The 23,292-nt window shown below is 37.6% G+C and overlaps 1 protein-coding gene across 3 annotated transcripts in view; it reads left to right on the top strand.

The window, feature by feature from the left end:
* LOC109829871 (factor of DNA methylation 1-like) overlaps positions 1 to 23,068 on the top strand; it is a 71,542-nt gene extending 48,474 nt beyond the window's left edge. Inside the window, exons 11-12 of one of the 3 annotated variants that reach the window (XM_020396943.1) lie at positions 21,327 to 21,550; positions 22,558 to 23,068. In XM_020396943.1, the coding sequence (XP_020252532.1) occupies positions 21,327 to 21,550; positions 22,558 to 22,732 (399 nt within the window). In that variant the 3' untranslated portion in view covers positions 22,733 to 23,068. Of the gene's footprint in view, positions 1 to 21,326; positions 21,555 to 22,543 lie in introns of those variants that run through there. The other 2 variants (XM_020396944.1, XM_020396945.1) reach the window with 2 other exon arrangements.

Raw genomic sequence — 23,292 nt, 5'->3', positions numbered from 1 at the left:
GCGAGGGCGGCACGACGACGAGAGGTTGGAGGAGCGAGAGAGATGAGAACGTGTGAGGGGATTAAAATAAAAATCAATGAATGATTAAATAATAAAAGTAGAAGGGAGTGATTGGAAAGAGAGTGAGTGGGGTGAGCTGTAATTGAGAGAGATAGGGAGAGAGAAAATGTGTACGAGTGAAATTCGTTTTGATTGAGCTTGATATAAAAAGTGAGCTGGAGAGAGAAAGTCGGTTATGGTATGAATTCAAAATAGAAAATTAAGGAAAGAGCAAAAATGACGTACATGATTTATGGGGAAGAGAATGATTATTGGAAGTGATTAGGGGATTGATTAGGGAAGAGTTATGGACAGAATTCAAAAAGGAATATTAAGGGAGAGAATGACGGGATTAAGTATGAGGTAACATTATAAACCGAATATTAGTAATATTAATCAAATACTTACGTAACCAAATACCCAAAATTAATTAATCACTATTATTATACATTATTAAAATCATAGAAGATTCTACAGAATTGGAGAAAATATCAATACTCTTTATGTAAAATAATATTTAATATTTTAAATACTAGGAAAATACATTTAAATACGTATTATAAATTCATGGTCATTACATCCTACCCCCCTTAAAACAAATTCCGTCCTCGGAATTAAAATAAAACCCCAGGGACAGATATGGAATGATATCCATAAGCAGATGAGATAAGAAACGAGAAAAATGAAAAGTTACGAGACAAGAAATAGTGAAAAGTTCCGGAGTCAAAGAATGATAAGTTAGGGACGAAAGGAAATTTATCAAAAAAATATGATAAGGGCTCAAGGATAGTCTCACGGATGAAATATGATATGTATCTAAATTATCCATTATATTCTCACTGGTAGGAACTCGGGACCGTGACCTGCATGGGCCACCAAAAAAACCTGTCACGCCCCGCTTCCCAAAATACCCGGGAATCGGGACGCGAGCAAGCCCGCGACGTATTAGATTGAGAAGAAATATACACTATCTTTTTTTTTTCCTTTTTCTTTTCTTCTCAATCCAATACGCTAAGCGTCTAGAAATGAATACAACGTGAAGTCACAGGTCCCCGATCACAATAGCAAGAATATAAAGACAACTCAGAATAAGGAATAGACATATCATCAATAGTAAATCATCCCAGACATAAAAATATGGGTCAAACACGCCCTTATTACAAAAACAGTTCAACTAGGAATAAAATACATAGTCCATAGTAAAAGTACTGATAAAATAACTAAATTCATTATCAACTAAAGAAATACTGTAAAAGGGTTCTAGTGCTCATCAACTACTACAGAAAGAAAAAGCCTAAGCTTCAGATTGTTCTTCTGATCCATCTGGAAGACCTTACTGCTGCAAATCCTCTGCTAAGGCTGACGTACACCAGAGAAAACAGGTGTACGTCAGGTGCATGGCGCACAGCAAGACCCGACCCCACAAAGAAAAATAGAATGAACGAAAATCCAATGCGAAAAACGATATGATAACATAGACAACAAAAGAACGTACAATTGAAATCCACAAATCAACATGAAAACACTACTAAATTATGATAACAATGAGCGTCCAGAATCGATCAGGTAACGAAATCATGAAGCTAGCGATCAGTCTAATCATCCAAGTCACAAGGGCATACACTAGATGGAATTAATACCTAAAAATCTACAACTCGAGACGTAGTACGTCGAGCGAAATAATCCAAACAAGGAAACCCTCATGTATATACCATATGTCTCGAATTGTAAATCAAATAAATTCAGGAATCAAAGTAGCGACACCGATCTACTTTGACCCAACCAATCAGCCCCCAGTGGCGACACCGATCCATTGTGACTCAACAAACCAATAAATCCCAGTGGCGACACCGATCCACTATGACTCAATAAACCAACCAATCCCAGTGGCGACACCGATCCACTGGTACGAACCTGGAAGATATATCAACAGTCTTATCCGATTATATAAACATAGACTTTCCCATCCCCACTCATCTTGTTTTTCTAAGTCAACAACACACGAATCTCTAGGTCTTACTCACGTCACACAAGTCATTCTAGTCATAAACTACCAAGGTTCTCAAACACCACAACGAGATAATAATAACATTAATTTCACGCAACCACATCATGACATGTCGAATACAGTAAAATATTCACAAAACATGAAATGTAATCATGAACAGCAACTACGTAATTCAGAAAATAATTCATTTTCCAAACTAATTTCTTTTAAATTATTTCTTAATATAATAATCCAAAATATTCTCTTTTCCAGAATAAATTCTTTAAAATTATTTCTCATCAATTATTATTCTAAAATAATTCTTTTTCTCAAAATAAATTCTTTTTAAATATTATAAATTCTCCAAAATGATTCCGTTATCAAAATAAATTCTTTTACTTCATTATCATTATTCCAAAAATACTATTTATCACATAACTATGATTTAAATCAATATTATTCATCAAACCTACGTAGATAATAACAATTATAAAGTAACATAAATAGATAATTCACGAATTCATCAACAAGCTCACGCAGATAATAACAATTCATAATCTAATCTATGAAACAAATTAACGACAGATAAAAATAGGAATTGATGAGTCAAGAGGAGCGAGATCTTGCCTACGAGGCCAAGGGGCTTGTGGACGAGGCGACAGCGCCGTTGCGGATGCGGTGCGATCTGGCGACGAGCAGGGAGGTCGATGACACGTGGCTCGGTGATGGCGAGTCGTCGGAGGGCTGGTTGGCGGACTGAGGGGCGGTGGTATGCTGGAGGAGGAGCTGGGGTCATCGGAGGTGATGGAGGAGCTGTGCAGGTGGGGCAGCAAGCTCAGAGCGGCGGCGGTTCCACGTGGTGGCGTCGGGGAAGATCGACGGCGGGGCAGCCCGACGGCGGTGGTTGACAGCGGTGTTGGGCTTTGACGCGTCGTTGGTGGAGTTCGAGAAGGAGAAGGGAGTGGCACAGTTGAGGGCTTGGCCGCGGCGAGCTCGGGGTTGGTCGGGTTTTAGAGGGGAGGAGCTCGGCAGGGTCACGACGACGAGAGGTTGGAGGAGCGAGAGAGATGAGAACGTGTGAGGGGATTAAAATAAAAATCAATGAATGATTAAATAATAAAAGTAGAAGGGAGTGATTGGAAAGAGAGTGAGTGGGGTGAGCTGTAATTGAGAGAGATAGGGAGAGAGAAAATGTGTACGAGTGAAATTCGTTTTGATTGAGCTTGATATAAAAAGTGAGCTGGAGAGAGAAAGTCGGTTATGGTATGAATTCAAAATAGAAAATTAAGGAAAGAGCAAAAATGACGTACATGATTTATGGGGAAGAGAATGATTATTGGAAGTGATTAGGGGATTGATTAGGGAAGAGTTATGGACAGAATTCAAAAAGGAATATTAAGGGAGAGAATGACGGGATTAAGTATGAGGTAACATTATAAACCGAATATTAGTAATATTAATCAAATACTTACGTAACCAAATACCCAAAATTAATTAATCACTATTATTATACATTATTAAAATCATAGAAGATTCTACCGAATTGGAGAAAATATCAATACTCTTTATGTAAAATAATATTTAATATTTTAAATACTAGGAAAATACATTTAAATACGTATTATAAATTCATGGTCATTACACACTCCGAAAAATAAAAACGAGCGATGTCATAAAATTCATCAAACATCATATTATCTACCGATACGGTATTCTTAGAAGAATCGTACAATACAACGACCCTCAGTTTGTTAGCAACGTATTCATCAAATTTTGTGAAAAGTTTAGAATTCAAGACGTTTCGTCAACAGCTTACAATTCCACTGCAAATGGTTTAGTTGGAGCCTCGAACAAGATCATCATTAAGATCTTGGCGAAGCTAGTAAAAACCAATAAGTGAGATTGGGATAACAAACTCGGTAGGGCTCTCTGGGCCTACCGTACCACAGTCCGCACACCTACCGGAGCAACTCTATATTCTTTAGTGTATGAGTGTGAGGCTGTCATTCCTTGGAGATTCAGATTCCATCCCTCCACATCACTCTTACAACAGGAATGACGAAGAACAACATAAAAAACGGCTCGAAGAAATCGAGATGTTAGATGAGAAACGCTTGGAAGCTCAATAACAAATTGAGTTATACTAAGCTAGAATTTCCGAAGAGTTTGACAAAAAAGTCCGACAACGGATCTTTAAAGAGGGAGACCTGGTACTTGCCATTCGACGATCAATGATACTCAACTCGAAGAAGAAAGAAAAGTTCCAATCCAAATGGGAAGGACCGTTTGTAGTAGATACGGTCTACTCAAATGGAACATATCATTTGATCACCCAAGACGGTGACAAGATAATGATGCCAGTTAATAAGAAGTTCCTGAAAAAGTACCATCCTCAGTGCATTCAGGATAACCTATTAAAAAATAAAATAAAATAATAAATTTGATGCATGCGATTTGAATTATTGCACATATTGGAACAAATCATTTGAATTCCTCTAAATTCGTTTTCTTAAACAAACTCCATGTTTGTCAGTACATCGTGATAACCAAAATTTCTTCATGAAGCGAAAGATAAGAAAATACCTTCTTTCCTTCTTTCATGGTTAAACTCATGCTTCCCCCCGCTCTGTCTAGGCATTTAATATTCCCAATATTGAAGTCCTGACATAGTACTCGATGTTCCATATTACATTAATGGCTAATCTATAGCAATTAACCAACTTCTTTGTTTCAGGTTTTCGCCAAAAAAATACCGTCGGGAACTTGATGCCAAAACTCCCACTGTGTCCTTATTGTCAAGGAAAACTTGACAATCAAAACCCTTCTTCTTGTTTCTACTACCTTTGAACTTGAACGATCAAACATTCAGACAGTTAGGGTCGTTTCAAATTTCCACCCGGTCAAACATTCAGACAGTTAGGACAAATACCAAAATCCCCTCTCGATTCTTTTCATGAACGAGAGGACCACTTCAAACTTCCACCTGGTCAAACATTCAAACAGTTAGGACTAATACCAAAATCCCCTCGATTCTTTTCATAAACGAGAGGATCACTTCAAACTTCCACCCGGTCAAACCTTCAAACAGTTTAGATCAATACCAAAATCCCCTCGATTCTTTTTTCCATGAACGAGAGGACCACTTAAAACTTCCACTCAGTCAAACCTTCAGACAGTTAGGACCTATACCAAAATTCTCTCTTGATTCTTCCCATGAACGAGAGGACCACTTAAATTGGGTAATCAAACCTTCAGACAATTTAGGGTTATCCAAATTCTACTTTTTGCTCATTTGAGTTAAAAGGTCTTTTCAAAGTCAACGCCGCGTAGCACGACTCAAACATGATTCTTGAAGTGGAGATCCCACTCTGATTTTCTTCCCAGATTTTCTAATGCACGTGCATACATAATCTTTCAACTCTAAGTTCATGTGAACAAGGAGTCCCCCCGAAGAAAGAGATAACAAAATACTTTCTTTTCTTTCAAAATCGGGTTCGTCTCTGCCCTAGGAGGAGACATTTGGGTTCGTCGTTGCCCCAAGAGGAGGCACATCCGGGTTTGTCTTTGCCCCAAGAAAAGACACAAAGTTCTAAAAGTGTACACGTGTAGCCAGTTGTTATTTCTGATTTAATGACACTTGAATCTATGCCTGTCATGCATAATGAATTTTATTTCTATCCTTAATTAGAGAAAAGTACGTCTAACACACGCAGTTGGGTAGTTAATTCTCGTAAGAATGATAAAACCTACGTAGTCAACATCGTAGCACTGACTAAGAGAGTTTACTCTTTTAGCATAACGTTACATGTAGAACGGACTTAGACAATTTGCATGCTAGTCCGACTCAAACGGTAGTCGGTAAAGATTTATCAAATCCGTTGAGGGCTGAGAGTGCGCCAAAAATCCTATAAGTATTATGCTTATTTGTTCTAAACAAGATGAATGATCATAATAAACTTCGACAATCACAAAGTTTGATTCATTTCAAAGGGAAAAATATACATAGAGTATGATAATTATTGACGATTACAAAAGTCGGTGTTATCACTCAATGGGTAGCTTGCGACGACGAATTTGCTCCTCCAGCCTGGAAAGCTTTTCTTCGTTGCCCGTGCAAACTCCACCTTCAGCTTGGCTTTTATAGAATCTTCAGTGATAGTCGCAGCCTTGGTAACCTCCTTCTCCTTCTCCGCCAACATTTCTTCATAGGGCTTCATTCTCTCGAGCATCTTGGCACATGCATTCTCTATGCTGGTAAAATCATCGTCCATGCTGGCTCGAGCATTCTTGGCATCCTCGAGGGCTTTCTCGAGACGAGCAATCTCTGCTTGATTCAACTCGCGTGATTGGAGCAGGCCAGCCTTGGTTTTTGCCTTCTTGAGTAAGCCTACTCTCATCTACTCAACACGAGTCAGTAGCTGTTTTAAGTTCAAGTTCAGCAGACACCCGTCTATCATGCCATACCTTCAAGATGGATTCCATCTGAGCGGATATATATGAAGAAGCACCGTAGTCCGGAGCTCATTCAACAACTCTCCAAGTTCTCGCTCTAATTGAGCCAGATCCGCTGCAATAGAGTTAACCAACTCTACATATCCCTCTTCCCTGATGCAATAGAGTCAGTAGCTGTTTTAAGTTTAAGTTCAGCAGACACCCGTCTATCATGCCATACCTTCAAGATGGATTCCATCTGAGCGGATATATATGAAGAAGCACCGTAGTCCGGAGCTCATTCAATTCTCCAAGTTCTCGCTCTAATTGAGCCAGATCCACTGCAATAGAGTCAACCAACTCTACATATCCCTCTTCCCTGATGCAATAGAGTCAGTAGCTGTTTTAAGTTCAAGTTCAGCAGACACCCGTCTATCATGCCATACCTTCAAGATGGATTCCATCTGAGCGGATATATATGAAGAAGCACCGTAGTCCGGAGCTCATTCAACAACTCTCCAAGTTCTCGCTCTAATTGAGCCAGATCCGCTGCAATAGAGTTAACCAACTCTACATATCCCTCTTCCCTGATGCAATAGAGTCAGTAGCTGTTTTAAGTTTAAGTTCAGCAGACACCCGTCTATCATGCCATACCTTCAAGATGGATTCCATCTGAGCGGATATATATGAAGAAGCACCGTAGTCCGGAGCTCATTCAATTCTCCAAGTTCTCGCTCTAATTGAGCCAGATCCACTGCAATAGAGTCAACCAACTCTACATATCCCTCTTCCCTGATGTCCGTCACATGTCGATCAAGAAATCACCTGAAATTGTTGAAAGGCAATCCCTTGTGAAGGGCCTTTTCAATCATCATATTCAAGAAAGAGGCGAAGCTGTATTGTTCGGTACAGATGGCTGCCTTTTCAGGATCTTCATCTGACATCAGTGCCGTAATGGAATCATACAGTAATGAAGGAGGCGCTGAAAAAAAGAGAAGGAAAGTAAGCACTTCAACAATTACTCATGACGGTGCTGATATTTGGGACTTTAAAATAACCAAGATAGAGAAAATACCAATTTCAGCAGAAGATCCTTTAACTTGGCGCTCTTGCCCTGTTTGTGCCAATTCAGCCGATAATCCTTGTTAGGCGGAAGGAGTCTCCGACGAGGCCTGAAGGATAACCATCTCGGGTTGGGATGTAGATGGCTGGATTTTAACAATTTCTCATCCTAAACCCGAGATAGTAGCGGTATCAGCACCAATTGCCGGTCCTACAATTAAAATTTCCACTTAGTAACTCGCAACTATCAATTGCAGAATTAACCTTGGGGTAAGATGCATACCTGTATAGATGAAGCAACTTCCACGATCCTGCGGCTCCACTCTAACCCTGCTCTGCTAGCATATCAAAAATCAATTTGTGGTCAGACTCGGAGAATGTGATCAGCTGACTGAGGTTGTGCTCGGGAGAATCCCCTATTATTTCATCATGAGTAGTCTCCCCCTCAGCCAACTTCTCTATAACAGCATCTGCAAGATAGGCCAATGTAGTCCGTCTAAAAATCACTATAGATAGCTGATCCTCATCAAGCTTCGATGATGGAAGTTACAATCTGACGACTTCTACATCATCTCAACAATGAAAGTTACAATCAGACGACTTTTATATCAACAAATGAAAACTGCAATTGGAAGATTTTCACGTAGATTGAGAAATGTTACAATTCGACAACCTTCATGACGACTGATGAAAACTGATTCGATAGCCTTCACAATCAACTATGAGAGTAATTGACGACTCTCACACCCCAAATAGCTAATGCAAAGATTACTGAATAATGGTCTTTGCAACGCTTTATAGAAGAGATTACAAGTCAACAATTTCTTCTAAACGCAGAATTCACCTTTGCGTTCAACCTTCGAAACACAGGCGGCCCTTGCGTTTTTAACGTTTCAGCTTCAAAACGCAATGCGGCCATTGCGTTTCAGCATTAGACGAATGCCTAACTCTGCGTCCAAATCTTGAGACGCAGAGTTCGGTTCCAGAACACCAACTGCAGGCGTTTAACTCGTTCAAACACGAGTTGAACGGTTTTAGAACCGTTTTTCCCACGATTTGAGGGAATCTCGCCCACTTAGGAGCGGATTAAGGGGTCAGTTACACCACTTATCCTCCTATAAATAACCAACTTACTCAACAAAGCAAGTGGTTGGTTCGGCTGAATTAAGAGGATCTAGGAGCAGATTTCCTCAAAAGATAAGATCTTTTGCAACAAGATCAAATCTTTGAACATCATCCAGCAACAGTGTGTTAACACTGTTAGATCCTAGAGGGGGGGTGATTAGGGTGTTATGCTAATTTAATCCGATTTTATGCTAATTAAAACTAATTAATAAATTATTCTTACAAGATATATATACAATATGTTATGAGCAAGAATATGCAATATGAACAAAGAGATATATCCTATATGGTGAAATATATGTAAGGATATATATAAACAACACAAGGGTAAACAATCTAAACTAAACATATAATTGTGATAGGGTAATATAAACAATGCAAACACACAATATGATCACGGAGTTCGGATCTTCCGTCCTACATCTCCGCTCCCCACTCCCCGGGAGAAATCCACTATCACAACCGGGTTTTCTACGCTAACCCGAATAACGTTTACACCTCATAATTTCATTCACGGAGTTCGGTCCCCACGACCTACGTCTCCGCTCCTCACCTCGAGATCTCCACTATACACTTGGTTTTCTAGCTAACCGAAAATTTTACAATCTCACAATATAACAAATGATTTGTTCTCTACAATAGATGAGAACTCAATGTAGGCTCACACTCAATGATACACTCCCCATAACCCAAATATACAATATGTGTAAAATTCAATTAAACATAACAAATTAATTCCAAAATTGATAAAACTTTGGGAAACATTTATAAACATGAAATTAAACATGTTAGAAAAAGAATTTCTCAAATTGAATTTTCCATTTGTGAAAACTCATGTATTTTGCAAGTGTGTCCAAAACATGAAAATATGATATACATGAAATTTGATGTTTTGACATAAACAATATTTTTAAACCCTATGAAATAATTTTATAGACTTAATGAAATATGTATACAATGATTGTTAAGTCCATAAACCAAAACTTGTGTATATATATAACTATATATAAAAATCAAATATGTGTGTGTATATATGATTGAGCTTAAAATACTAACACACAATATAAAACCTAAACTAAATATACCCAAGCTTGATAGATCTTCGATGTAGCTCAACTTGGTACATTTACGGATGAAGCTAGAACTTGGATCTTCAATTTGAATTGCATAGGCTTCACTCCATAATTCTGTCAACCTCCATTTGATATGATCGTTAATGCTCGATTCCATCCATCTTCCAACATGTTGTTTGTCTATAATAAATAGATAAACACAAACACTAAACGAACAACATTAGTGGTAAATTGTTTGTTAAACATCATCAAAACAAAGAGACCAACAATCTCTCCCTTTTTGATGATGACAAACGATTTACAAAAAGGATATATGCATGAAAAGAAATGAATATACAATATTATAATTATCATGCATATAAATAAAATGAATATACCCACAATATTTTTCTACCTTTGACAACATCAAAAAGGGGAAACCAACAAGAAAGAAGAGAGCGAAAGCTCCCCCTATCAATATGCATGGGTAAGTATAAAAACAATAATAGAATAGGGAATACTCCCCCTATCAAAATACCATAAAGAATATATGAAATGAAGGCTAAGGCGATCATATGTGAGTAAGCATAGATGAATATGCTAAATATCATTCACGTACTACAAGATAATGAGAACACATATGGATGTACCATTGAAATAATATATCTCAAAACATAAACATAAAAATCATGTATAAAAATAGATTTATGAAATCAAAAGAAAAGGAACATGAAAATCATGCAAAAAGTTTTCAAATAAAAACAAATTAATTAATGAAGTCATAAATCAAGATTTAAACCAAAAATGACATTTGATCAATAAAGGAAATTTTCTTTGTAAAACTTGATCAAACCACATAAAGAATACATTTTTGTAAAACTTGATCAAACCACATAAAGAATACATTATAAAGCATATTTGAAATTTGAATCATCTATTTGTGCTTATATAATGAATTCAAAAGAACAAATCAAAGCAAACTTTTCATAGTTCAAAATTAACATACAAGAATCATGAGCTATGGATTTTAAACACTAAAATCATCTTTAAGAGTATAAAACCAAATCATCATTGATTTTCACAAATGAGAGAGGCAACCATATCAAGCTCTTGAGCTTGTTCCAATCCATATAAGGACTTTTAGTACCCGGTAAACAAGATTTGGGAATAAACACCCAATAAATCCGGTGGGTTATATAAATACAAACCTCTCATCAAAACAAAACCAATAATCATGAAAACAAAAAAATTTGATCAATAAAAAGAATTGTTTTCATGTTCAAAAATTTAAAGTATAATTTTCAAAACCAAGAAAAAAAAATAAAAACACTAAAATTCTTGGTTTAAAGATCATTTTGGCACTCAAGCTTTCTTAGTGCCGGATTATTTTGGGACCCCTATCAATAAAGCTCAAAGCCCTAGGGTTATGAACCCTCTTGGGCACATGTGATGCACTAACATGGTCAAAGCAATAATCACTCAAATGACCCTTTCGATTGTAATTTGTGCAATGAAAGAGATCCATTTGTTTTTGTGGACCATTAGCTCGTGCACGGGAGTCATTTGCAAATAAAGATTGTCTTTTAGAATTATTTTGCAAATAAAAAATATTCTTAAAGAATGGTCTATTTGGAACATATTGCAACTTAGAAGCTTTTTGCATATCATAACAAAATTTTGCAAGATGTCCAAACCTACCACATATATTATATTTAAAAACATGTGGTCTACTAGAAGCATTTGGCAAATTTGTGTTCTTTATCAAATCAAAGCAAAACTTGGCCAAATGACCAAAACGACCACAATGATAACATCTATACACATGAGCATGCTTATGATGAACAATGGGTGCATGTGTGTGTATATATGATGAAGAAATTTGATGAGATGCACAAGGAGCATTGATGTTTTTATGTTTGTGTGCATCATAGCAAAATTTAGCTAAATGGCCTTTACGATCGCAAATAGAACACTTGTAAACTTTATTATATATGTGTGCATAATGAGTGGATGATTTTGACTTAGATTTGGCACACATATCCATAAGCTTCTTATGATTATAAATTCATGTATTAAGAGTTGAGTCTAAGGATGAAATGCGATTTTTAATAACATTCAACTCATCAATTGGCACATGCATTTTTATTAGAAGTAGAACATAAATAGTTATTTATAAAAGAAGCAGTATCATTTTTTATGTTCTCTACTTCTAATATGACATTATCTTTTTCATGAGATAAGCTAGAAATGGATGAGGTTAATTTTTCATTTTCCAAATTTAACAAGTCATTGTTTTCTTTAAGCATAGTATTTTTTTTTGCAATGACATCAAATTTTTTAACAAGTCATTGTTTTCTTTAAGCATAGTATTTTTTTTTGCAATGACATCAAATTTGGACACTAGCTTCTCATGATTGGATTCTAAATTAACATGCTTGTTTTTCAAATCAATAAAATCTTTATACAATTTGTTATAGGCATGCAATAATTTTTCACTAGCACAAGCAAGTTCATCACTAGATAAATCATTATCAGGTTCAGAACCGCATACCACACTAGGGCTATCGCCTAGTGATCGTGTGCATGATGAAGCTCTAATATTACTCGAGGAAGAATCCGCCGGAATCCTTTGGATCTCCTCCAAGTTACCATGATGTGCTTCTATGAATATCCACAATTTGTAAGCACTATCAAAATGAGCAAGCTTGTTAGAAATAGAATAATCAAGTGCATTAAGATATCCACAATTTGTAAGCACTATCAAAATGAGCAAGCTTGTTAGAAATAGAATAATCAAGTGCATTAAGCATATATTCTTACATAATCTTGTTCATAGTAAACAATCTTTTGTTATTTTTATCCCACTTGGATTTCTCCATAGTGGGTACAATATAAGCATTATCAATAATTCCTCATAAATTAATATTTTTAGATTGCACAAATAGTTTAAATCTAGAAGCCCATTGTGCATAGAAAAAATTAATGAATTTAGGAGCAACATTTGATTCATAGCCTAACAAAGGTGCACAATTCATGTCCATGATAAATATATATATGTCCAAGCAAGAAAAATGCAATCAAAACAAGATTAGCACAAAAAGATAACTTGAATCTTTAACTCAAGGTGATTAGACCTTAAATCAAAGAGCACCAAGCTCTGATACCAATTGTTAGATCCTGGAGGGTGATTAGGGTCTTATGCTAATCTAATCCGATTTTATGCCAATTAAAATTAATTAATAAATTATTCTTACAAGATAGATATACAATATGGTATGAGCAAGAATATGCAATATGAAAAAAGAGATATATCCTATATGGTGAAATATATGCAAGGATATATAAACAACACAAGGATAAACAATTTAAACTAAAGATACAATTATGATAGGGCAATATAAACAATGCAAACACAATATGATCACGGAGTGCAGACCTTCCGTCCTACGTCTCCGCTCCCCACTCCTGGGGAGAAATCCACTATCACAATCGGGTTTTCCACGCTAACCCGAATAACGTTTACACCTCACAATTTTATTCACGGAGTTCGGTCCCCACGACCTACGTCTCCGCTCCTCACCTCGAGGAGATCTCCACTATACACTCAGTTTTCTTGCTACCGAAAACTTTACAATCTCACAATATAACAAATGATTTGTTCTCTACAATAGATGAGAACTCAATGTAGGCTCACACTCAATGATACACTACCCACAACTCAAATATACAATATGTGTAAAATACTAAAGCTCAATGGTTGTGTGTGCAAACAATGAGAAACAACAAAATCAAATGTAAACTCAATATAAATCTAGCTTAATGAAGATAATAATCAATGACAAATATAAATGCAAAGCTAGAATTGAGTTTAGAAAAACTTCTCTAGAACAAGAGAGGTGGAGATGTGAAATTGAAAGATCAAACCCAAGTTGATCTCCTCTTCTTGTGAAACAATCTTCACAAACCCAATTTTGTAAACAAACACTTAAACAAACTTAAACCCTTGTAAAAACTTGTTTAAAACATCTCTTGGTTGTAGAAAATAGTTATGGAAAAGGGCATATATATAGGGAAGAAGAAAACAACCTAAAAAACCCCAAAAACCCACTAAAAAACAAAAATCAGCAAGTTATCGTTACTGTGCAACGGTAACTTCGGCGGTCGACCGTACTGTAGCGGTCGACCGTACTGTTCACGGACAATTTCTGATTTTGACAGATTCTGGAATTTCGTGTATCTGACTTTGTAAAATCAATTAAAAATAGTAAATCAACTCCAAAAATCATGAAATTTTGTGGAAAGATTCTAGACATGTAGATAAACATGTTAGAGAAAGAATTTCTGAAATATCACTTCCCAGTTGAGAGAAATAAATGTTTGAACACATATATAATTTCTGAAAAAAACTGCAGAAAACTCGGTTTTGTAAATTCAATTAAAAATAACAAAACAACTCCAAAATTAATAAAACTTGGGGAAATATTTGTATATATGATGATAAACATGTAAACGAAGAAATTTTTCAAATCGCATTTCCCAATTGTGAAAACGCATTAGTTTTGCAAAAACATGCACGAACATGTGCACAAACATGAACTTATTTAAAACTTGATTTTGTAAATTCAATTAAACATAACAAATTAATTCCAAAATTGATAAAACTTTGAAAAACATTTATAAACATGAAATTAAACATGTTAGAAAAAGAATTTCTCAAATTGAATTTTTCATTTGTGAAAACTCATGTATTTTACAAGTGTCCAAAACATGAAAATGTGATATACATGAAATTTGATGTTTTGACATAAACAATATTTTTAAACCCTATGAAATAATTTTATAGACTTAATGAAATATGTATACAATGATTGTTAAGTCCATAAACCAAAACTTGTGCATATATATAACTATATATATAAAAACCAAATGTGTGTGTATATATGATTGAGCTTAAAATACTAACACACATAATATAAAACCTAAACTAAATATACCCAAGCTTGATAGATCTTCGATGTAGCTCAACTTGGTACACTTGCGGATGAAGCTAGAACTTGGATCTTCAATTTGAATTGCATAGGCTTCACTCCACAATTCCGTCAACCTCCATTTGATATGATCGTGAATGCTCGATTCCATTCATCTTCCAACATGTTTGTCTATAATAAATAGATAAACACAAACACTAGACAAACAATATTAGTAGTAAATTATTTGTTAAACATCATCAAAACAAAGAGGCCAACAAACACTTGGCAATTAACCGAATTTCGGTTCAAACAACTCTTTTCACAGAGTTCCAACTCATCTTGAGTTCATAAACTCGTTAAGAGTTCATTTGTTTTAAACAGCCACGCGAGTTAATTGTTCCAACAAGGTGAGACGCTCGGATTGTCAACGGAAAGCAAACTCGACGCGAGCATTCGAGGGAGGCACTATATCGCCACCGTAAAAAACTCAGACTTAAACAAAGGAGAGAATTCGCATCAATTCTCTTCTATTTTATAATCAGGAAAATCAAATTGTAATTGAGTTAGAGAGAATAAAATCAAATTCAATTCTTTCCATTTTCTTATTGCAAATTTTTCCAATGAACAGCTAAACTTTCAGTACAAAAGGAAAAACGAAGCAGGAATCTACATCAAATAGAGGTCAACTTTACCTTTAGCGGATTCCGCAACTCAAACGCTGATACCCGCTTCCTTCAGCTTCTCTAAAAGAGCACGAAGCGCACAAACGATTAGAGGAGGTACAAATTCCGAGTCACTCAACACTCTGAATGATCACCCAAATAAGGCAGTATCTATATTAGATATACCTGAGCTGAAGGGTTTATAAATGATGCCAACAATCGGATCGACGGAGACGTCAGTCTTCATACCAACCGCAGTGTCCGAAGCTTCTCCATGAATGGCTTCGAGCATCTGGGTGGTGAAGTCTGGTCCCTCAGGTAGGGCAAACTCGGAAGAGGCGAGTTCATCCGGGATTTCACCTTCTTCATAATCCCCTATGAACGAAGAACAGAAAACATGGTCAATAAACTTGAAGATAGAGTTGATAGAGTTTTCGAAAACGAGATATTACCTCCTATTCCAAAAGGAATATCATTGGTCGACACTTCAAGAGACTGGGGCAACTCGACACGTAGCTTATGCGCGACCTTCTTCACCTTCGTCGGTCTTGATTCCTCCAAAGTGGTAGCTCTTTCTTGTCGAAATTTTCTACGCACCTCGGTCCCACGAGAGATTGTCGTTTGAAATCGGGGGACCCTTGGTTGATACTTTAGAGGTGAAGCTGCTTAAGTATGAGACCTCTTCCTGGTGGTGAGTTGAGTCTTCATCAAATGTCGTCTCTTCTTCATCACACTCACGGACTTCTACGGTCATCCGATTAGGGTATGTAAGAACAACTTTTTCTCTAGGCTTCTTCGAAGCCTCCTTTCCCTTGAATTGTAGAGGAGGTAATGGTTGTTCTGGAGACTTGGTCGGGTTTGATCGACGAGTCCTATAGGCGATATGTGAGCTACCATCCGCTACTGAAGAACGAGTAAGGAGGAAGTCTGCTATGTTCTCTTCTTCATCACCCCCTAGGCCGGTTCCATTATCCCCGGCTTCACCTTCTTCCTCGGATGTCCAAGCTACGTCTGCAAAAAGTTCCTTCTCACTCTCATCAGAGTCAGCAACTTGTTTCCCTTTGTCAGAAGATTTTAACTAGAAATGCTTCGGCGGCGGGTGCTGCTGCTTTCTTTTTCTCTGCTTCCAGCTTTGAGATCCTTTTCTTTTTGGTAGGTGCATTAGCAACTATGAGCCATTTGCAACATAAAAGTGTTATCTGCAACTGAGACTCTTCAACCAGAAGGCTGAACTTGGTGTTGGTGCAACCGGTAATGCTCCAGAACCATACACGAGCACCATCAATGAGACCTCCATGAATCTTCAATCTCGTGTTTAGGTTCCCGACATACAGTTGGTCGTAACCAAACTGACAAGTGAACCTACAAGGAAAGTAGGGCTCAATGCTGCATGTGTTCTTCACTCGGAAAACCAGATAGTCGGGGCGGATGTTCATCAACCAACGTAAGCATCCTACATCTAAAATAGTTCTGTTCTTCTTGGGATCTTCCTCATCGATAAGCAGCTCGTTATAATTGCTGGAGAATTGAGGAAAACACTTGAAATATTCTTAGCACTTGTGAGTTCTGAACTGCCTCGTCACCTCATGTCATTGCTTGGCCTCCCATTTACACCTCCAAAATTTGTAGTAGAGGGAGGTCCGAATCTGCAACCTCGGGCGTCGTCATCAGGTCAGGGCGGTGGAGGACGAGCTAGGCTTGCTTCCTTCTTGCGTGAAAGTGGTGGCCAAGTACCGCAGCCCGCTGTGGAGTTCAACGATCATCGCAGGAAGTAAAGAAATCTTGCGCCCAACTGCTAAGTCGACGGTCGGGAACAAGACTTCGATAAGCAGTGCTTCAGAGACTTGATGCGGCACCACACACTTCTTTAACCATATAGCTAAATACCCCGCCAAAAGGGTTGCCGACTTTATCCTCCTTTGAGCATGCCATAAGGTCTCAAACTTTGTACCCCTTGGAAATTTGCCTTTTGCTGAGGGAGTGGTGTAAGATTGAGCCAGAATCTTCACTATCAGCTTGTTGATATCAAAAGGGGTCAAAAGGGGCAACTCACAGACTTCGTTGCCAGAGGAATCCTCAAGATTCGTAAAGAGATAGTCAGCGAATTGTTTTAAGCCGACTTGGGGGAATTTCTTTGCTTTTACATCAATATCCGTCGTGACAGTATGGTAGTGGCAAGTCAACTTCCACAGGATGTTATATGTAGCCGAGCCTGCCTCTTTCATCTGATTTAACTGGCAGGTGGTGGGTGGTGGGAAAATACTCTTAATACGGCACGTCCCCCATTGGTAATCTGGATATCTTCATCATCTCATGAAGAGGAAGACCTAACTCTCCATTCTTGGTGAGAAATGTATTCGTATCCGGATTATAAATCTCGAACAAGACGAAGAAGTGATTTACACTTATGGGGAAGCTATACATACTGGCTCGGATGGGGGCATACAATCTTTTATCATTTAGTTCCTTGCCCCAACGTCCGAGCACATAATTTGTCATCCTGATCCACCACTTATCAGCAAAAGAGTGGACCCAACCATAGCACCTGTACTTCTTAACGGGCAGCTCCCTACCCAACCGAGCGAGACGATTCTTCATGGTATCCGTCTTTATCATCAACTCATTCTGCGGCATGCTATCCTGGCCCAACACCCCAGGATGAAGTCCGTGAATAGAGGCCCGATCACTAGAACTAGGAGTCTTACTCTTACTGATGAATCCATAATGTACTTGCTCTTGGTCCTTAGTCAAACGCCACAACATCTCCCTTGTCACTGCTAATTTTCGTAGTTGCACCAATGAATAATGACAGAGGAATCGGAGATAGGAATCTGAAGGCCCCGACGTACTCATTTAACCAATGTTCTGAGCCACAAACAATAACGTCGGGATTCTTAACGGAGTCACCGAACATATAATGGGTTTCTTAACGGCTGAGTTGATTCTTGATCCTTTGTAAGTGGTGCATCCATGATCAGTCGCCGCAGTGTACGACGACTCCCCTTTTCTCACAAGCTCAGGGATATCCTTCGGCCCATTTATATCAAACTGAGGGACCTCATTTATAATGGGCATCTCATCAGAAGAAGCATATGCTGCGCCGCTCTGACCACTCACCTCACGTGGAGAAAACCCCGTGGGTGGGAAGTTAACTGTAATATACAAAAGAGTATGTGTTAAAAACGGTTAAAGAAAATTCTTAAATGCATAATTAAGCAAAAAAATATAGTTATACTGATCTTGCAAACTTACGAGACAATGGCAACTGTCTTGCAGTTTGCGAGACAGTGGAAACTGTCTCGCACATGTGAGACAGTGAACACTGTCCCATGAACTGCACGACATTATACCCTGTCTTACGAACTGCAAGATAGCGTGAAACTATTTTTTTTCTTTAGGATGTGTTTTGGCAAAGCAAAACACTCCAATTAAGCGTCGATCCTCGCAAAGGAGGATACCGGCTCTTCCCGAATGCCTCGCGAAGGAGAACAAGCGAGAAAATTCTGATTTTTCAAACCAGTTAAATCTCAGAATCTCACCCCCAAAGAAGGGAACAATAACCTCCTCTCTCTTAGATGATCGAGCAACAGATTTACCCTTGGAAACAACGGATCTCTTCAGAGACATGATCAAAATGAGGGTTTCGACCGAAAATATGATGAAGAAAAGCTAGGGTTTTGGGGGAAGTTCAAAACAAGGCTTGGAGGAATTCAAAATCAAAGCCCTAGGTTTGGTTTTGGTTGGAGATCAAAATAAAATTGGGTTTTGATGAGAAGAAACGTAGGAAAGGGATCGGTTCTTCAAAGAGGTCTTCGAAACCCTAGATCAAAATCAATCAAGATTGAAAGAGCAAAGAGAGTTTAAAGGAAAAAAGAGGGTTTAAAAAACTATTTTTATGAAGAATTGCAGAGGATTCGAACTGAAAAAAGCGGGCAAAGATAGCAAAAAAGAACCGCAAACCTTGAACTTAAGCAATTCAACCCGACGACGAAGCTTTAAGCGAGACAGTTGCAACTGTCGCGCACAAACGGGATGGGTTTTGATGTCTCGCACACACGAGACTATTCCTGCTATCTCGCACACACAGGTCCTTTCTCCAGTGTTGTTTTCAACGCGTCTTCAGATCATCGCCAGCACGCTTATAACATTCCTACAAACACATACACAATATATTCGGGGTAATTTCATTCCAGATTTGCCCTTGGAAGTCCAGTATACTCAGGGTAGTTTTATTCCAAAATTACCCCTGTGAATTCAACTGTAATTCAACCGCAAAACTCATGACAAAGATGATTAGTTCTACGTCAACTCAACAACATGAACAAATCCAACAGTTCAAAATACCAACAATTCAACTACAGTTTCTGATTTCGACATACGGTCAGCGACGTCGCATTACCGGAAGTCAAGAAACTGAAGCAACTTATGGGCCTATTTGACTCCATACTCACGTGAGGAAGCCCACTAACGTGCATGAGCAGTTACACCCTGGAAACACGCCCACTACCCTGGAAAAGTGCGCTAATTAACGCACTTTAAGGTAGGGGGGAGCAGTTATAAAATCTCTGCCACTGTCCCCTTTGGCCGAGACAGTGGAAACTGTCTCGCAAGCATAAGATAGTTTCTACGGTTCTGTTCGCATAATTTTTGGCGGTTATGGTCTCCTACCCCTATAACTACCCTTCTACACACTTGTGCAAAAAACAAAGCTAGCATTTGGCGAATTTTGAGAGCAAGAGAGAGTTGTTAACCCATTCGCGAGTATTCTCGAAGTCTTTTGGTATTTCCTTGAGGTTAAGCATTGACTTAATCTTTAGAAGAGTATTAGTCTTACTTTGCTAAGATACTTCGGTTCTTATTTCATTGTTGAAATATTAACCCCAAACCTTCTTCGTCTCCGACATGGAAACGTCGCTCAGTGGTCCACGGATAACGCATCCCCGGCATAGGCAAAGAATCCCATGCAAGCAGAAACTACTATGTAGGAGTTTCTGTACGTATTACTAGGGAGTGAAATTTTGTTTTCTTTGTGAGGAAGAGAGTTACACTTGTAAAGCTTATTCTTTTGTTTCTTTTAAACGATTTAATGGAAACCGCAAAGGAAATTGTTCCCGAAGCAAACAAAAGAGTATTATTTCCTCTAAATTTTCTTCCTTGTATCCAGATTTGCATATTGTGAGAATAGTTTGAACATTTAAATTATATGGTTTAATGTTTTCTTCCTTGTATCCAGATTTGCATATTGTGAGAATAGTTTGAACATTTAAATTATATGGTTTAATGTAACATTATTAGTTCATTCAACCATCTAAGTGAGTTAGCTCCATAATTTAATGTTTACAGCATATAGAGAATTTGCAACTCCTATACAAGCAGTATACAGATAGTCGGCAAGCCACTGAATATGTAAACCCATCACACTAACAGGTTTTAATTGCCTGTTGACCAAACCAAATTAATCTCCTAAAATTAGTCTCCTAACTATTTGTCAAATCTACAAATCGAAAATAGAAAGTAGAACCAGATCTTGAGACATGGAGAGCTGAAGGTATTTGGTAATGCTTGGTATGTAAAGACCTCTTGATATCTATATTATGATGCTTTCGGAACATCTCTATCCTATATTCTCCAGAAAGAAGCGTTTAAGCCTGAACTTACTCAATGAAAGGAAAATACTAAACTTGCATACTGAAAAATATCTAGTTTTTACCACTTATTACACAAGAAATTTCAATCACGTTGGGGTATTGGGCAATCTATATTTCTTTTGAACCCCAAATCCAAGTCTCAGAGAACTATCAAAATAGGATCTCTTTGTAGTGTGAGTACTTCTCTTATCTAATTGAAAAATTGATAGAATTTAGGCCCAAGTCCTCCCGCAAGAATTCTAGCTCTTTTTTGTGATAGACATGATATATGTTAAACATATGTTCTTGAGAATTTGATTGTGTTATTTTTAGTGTAAACTCATTATGAATTATGGTATGCTGTGATGCAGGAAGTAATAAAGGAGGACGATGAGAAATTGCAGGCACTGAAAAATGAATTGGGTGACGGCGTCTACGGGGCTGTGACTACAGCCTTGCTGGAGATGAATGAATATAATCCTAGTGGCAGATATACTATATCTGAACTTTGGAATTTTAAAGAAAGCCGCAGAGCAACATTGAAAGAGGGCATAGCACATGTAATGAGACAGTTGAAAACTCTCAAGCGTAAGCGGTGAGTGCATAAAAAAACTGTTTATAATGTGCCTTGTTTTGTCTAATGGATGAACCATTTGTTTTCCTACTTCAAAACTCTAGGATGCCAATGGAGGATTTGCATAGAAGCTTTATATGAGAGATACAATGATTGCTTTATGATCTTATTCTTTCAATATTATTATGGTTTCTGCTAACAAAATAAACTTGATAGAATTTTTTTTATACCTCACGTTCTCTTTTAAATAGCTTTTTGGACTTCAAATATTTGTTTCCTTCCTCGATATGTCCTTCCCTTGCTCCTTTTCCTTTGTGGGTCCTAGTTTTCCCCGAGCACCGAACTTTTCCTGTACTGTATCAGCTTGTGGCATCTTTATGAATTGTCGTATGAAAAACAAGTCTACACCTTAATTCTTTATAACAACATACCAGATTCTGAAATTATTGGATGCACTTGGCCATTTAAGATTACTGCGTTCTACCGGACCAAAACCTGGTTACTTTGCCGTTGTCAAAATAGGCTATAGAAGTTTAGGGATGAGGGGATACACCCTCTCTGACGTGTGAGATAGTCAATACAAATGCTTTTTAAACAAAGACTGTAACGCGATCTTGAACCCCATGCTTTCCATAATTAACCCGCTGCTTAACCACCAAGTCATGCCCACAAGCAGCATGATTTGGTGAGAGCCTCTTTGATATGTAATGATGGGAAGCTGGAACTTTTACATTTGTGACTGTTTATTCTCGTACGCCTCTCTGAATACCTTACACAAATTACCAGTAAAATTTAATTGTTTCAATATGAGCGCAGAAGTAACGCCTATCAAATTACGGGTTTAGGGATGTAAATAACCTTCACTAATCGTGCACTTCAGAACTTCCCGTCGTCATTTTGTTTTAGGCTTTACCTTGAATTATAGATTAAGTTATATTCTCAGATTGCTATATAATTAGCTTTTTTGCCACTGCTTTTTTAACATGGCTTTTATCTTCCACTCTCTGATGGCAGTACTTGAAAGACAGGGTTGCTGAGAAAAGTTCATTGCTTGATGTGGAAAAATTCTGGAGGAAGCTGGTACTATACTGTTCGTGCACTTTCAAATATGCTAACCATGTAGACTTCCATTTGGCCGAATTTGAGATATTCTCTGGTTTACCGATTAACATAGTAAAATTCACATACATTATTACTAAATGAAGCAAGCAGAAACGTAGACTAATTTTTGCTGGCCAATCAGTGTGAGCTTTTTCTTCGTACTTCTTGTTATGCTGGTTATTTTCCTGAGAGGAATCTTATTGCAACTTATGTAGTTTTGCTTAAGAATCGCAGATTAATGTCGAGTTCAATGATATCGAAATCTATTTGGTTGTATACCAGTATGTACTGGAAGTTACCGCCCTCCTTTGACGTTTTCGTGTTTCTGAGAAATAGTATGGGAATGTTTTGAGTACTGGTTTATTAGGATTCTGTCCAGAACTCGAGAACTAATTTAGAAGAAATTGTCACAATGTATTGGATGTGTATATTCTTCTATTAACTATTTGTTTCTGTTTGTCTTTGATTCTTGAAGTATGAAGGGTGTGTAGTTCAATCTAGAGTTTAATCCTTTAACAATGCAAATGTGATTGAGCTCTCTTTCTTTGCATTCAGTTAAAATTTGGATCGCAAAAAGATGAAGCAGAGGACATAAGCTTGTTGATAATTATGTCAAAATCTTGAAATTATTTACCTGATTTTTATTGCAGATGGAACTTTAA

The sequence above is a fragment of the Asparagus officinalis genome, chromosome 2 (assembly GCF_001876935.1).
Source record: "Asparagus officinalis chromosome 2, Aspof.V1, whole genome shotgun sequence".
Taxonomy (NCBI): Eukaryota; Viridiplantae; Streptophyta; class Magnoliopsida; order Asparagales; family Asparagaceae; genus Asparagus; species Asparagus officinalis.
Note: the sequence above shows the minus strand (reverse complement) of the source record. Positions and strands in the feature narration are given on the sequence as shown.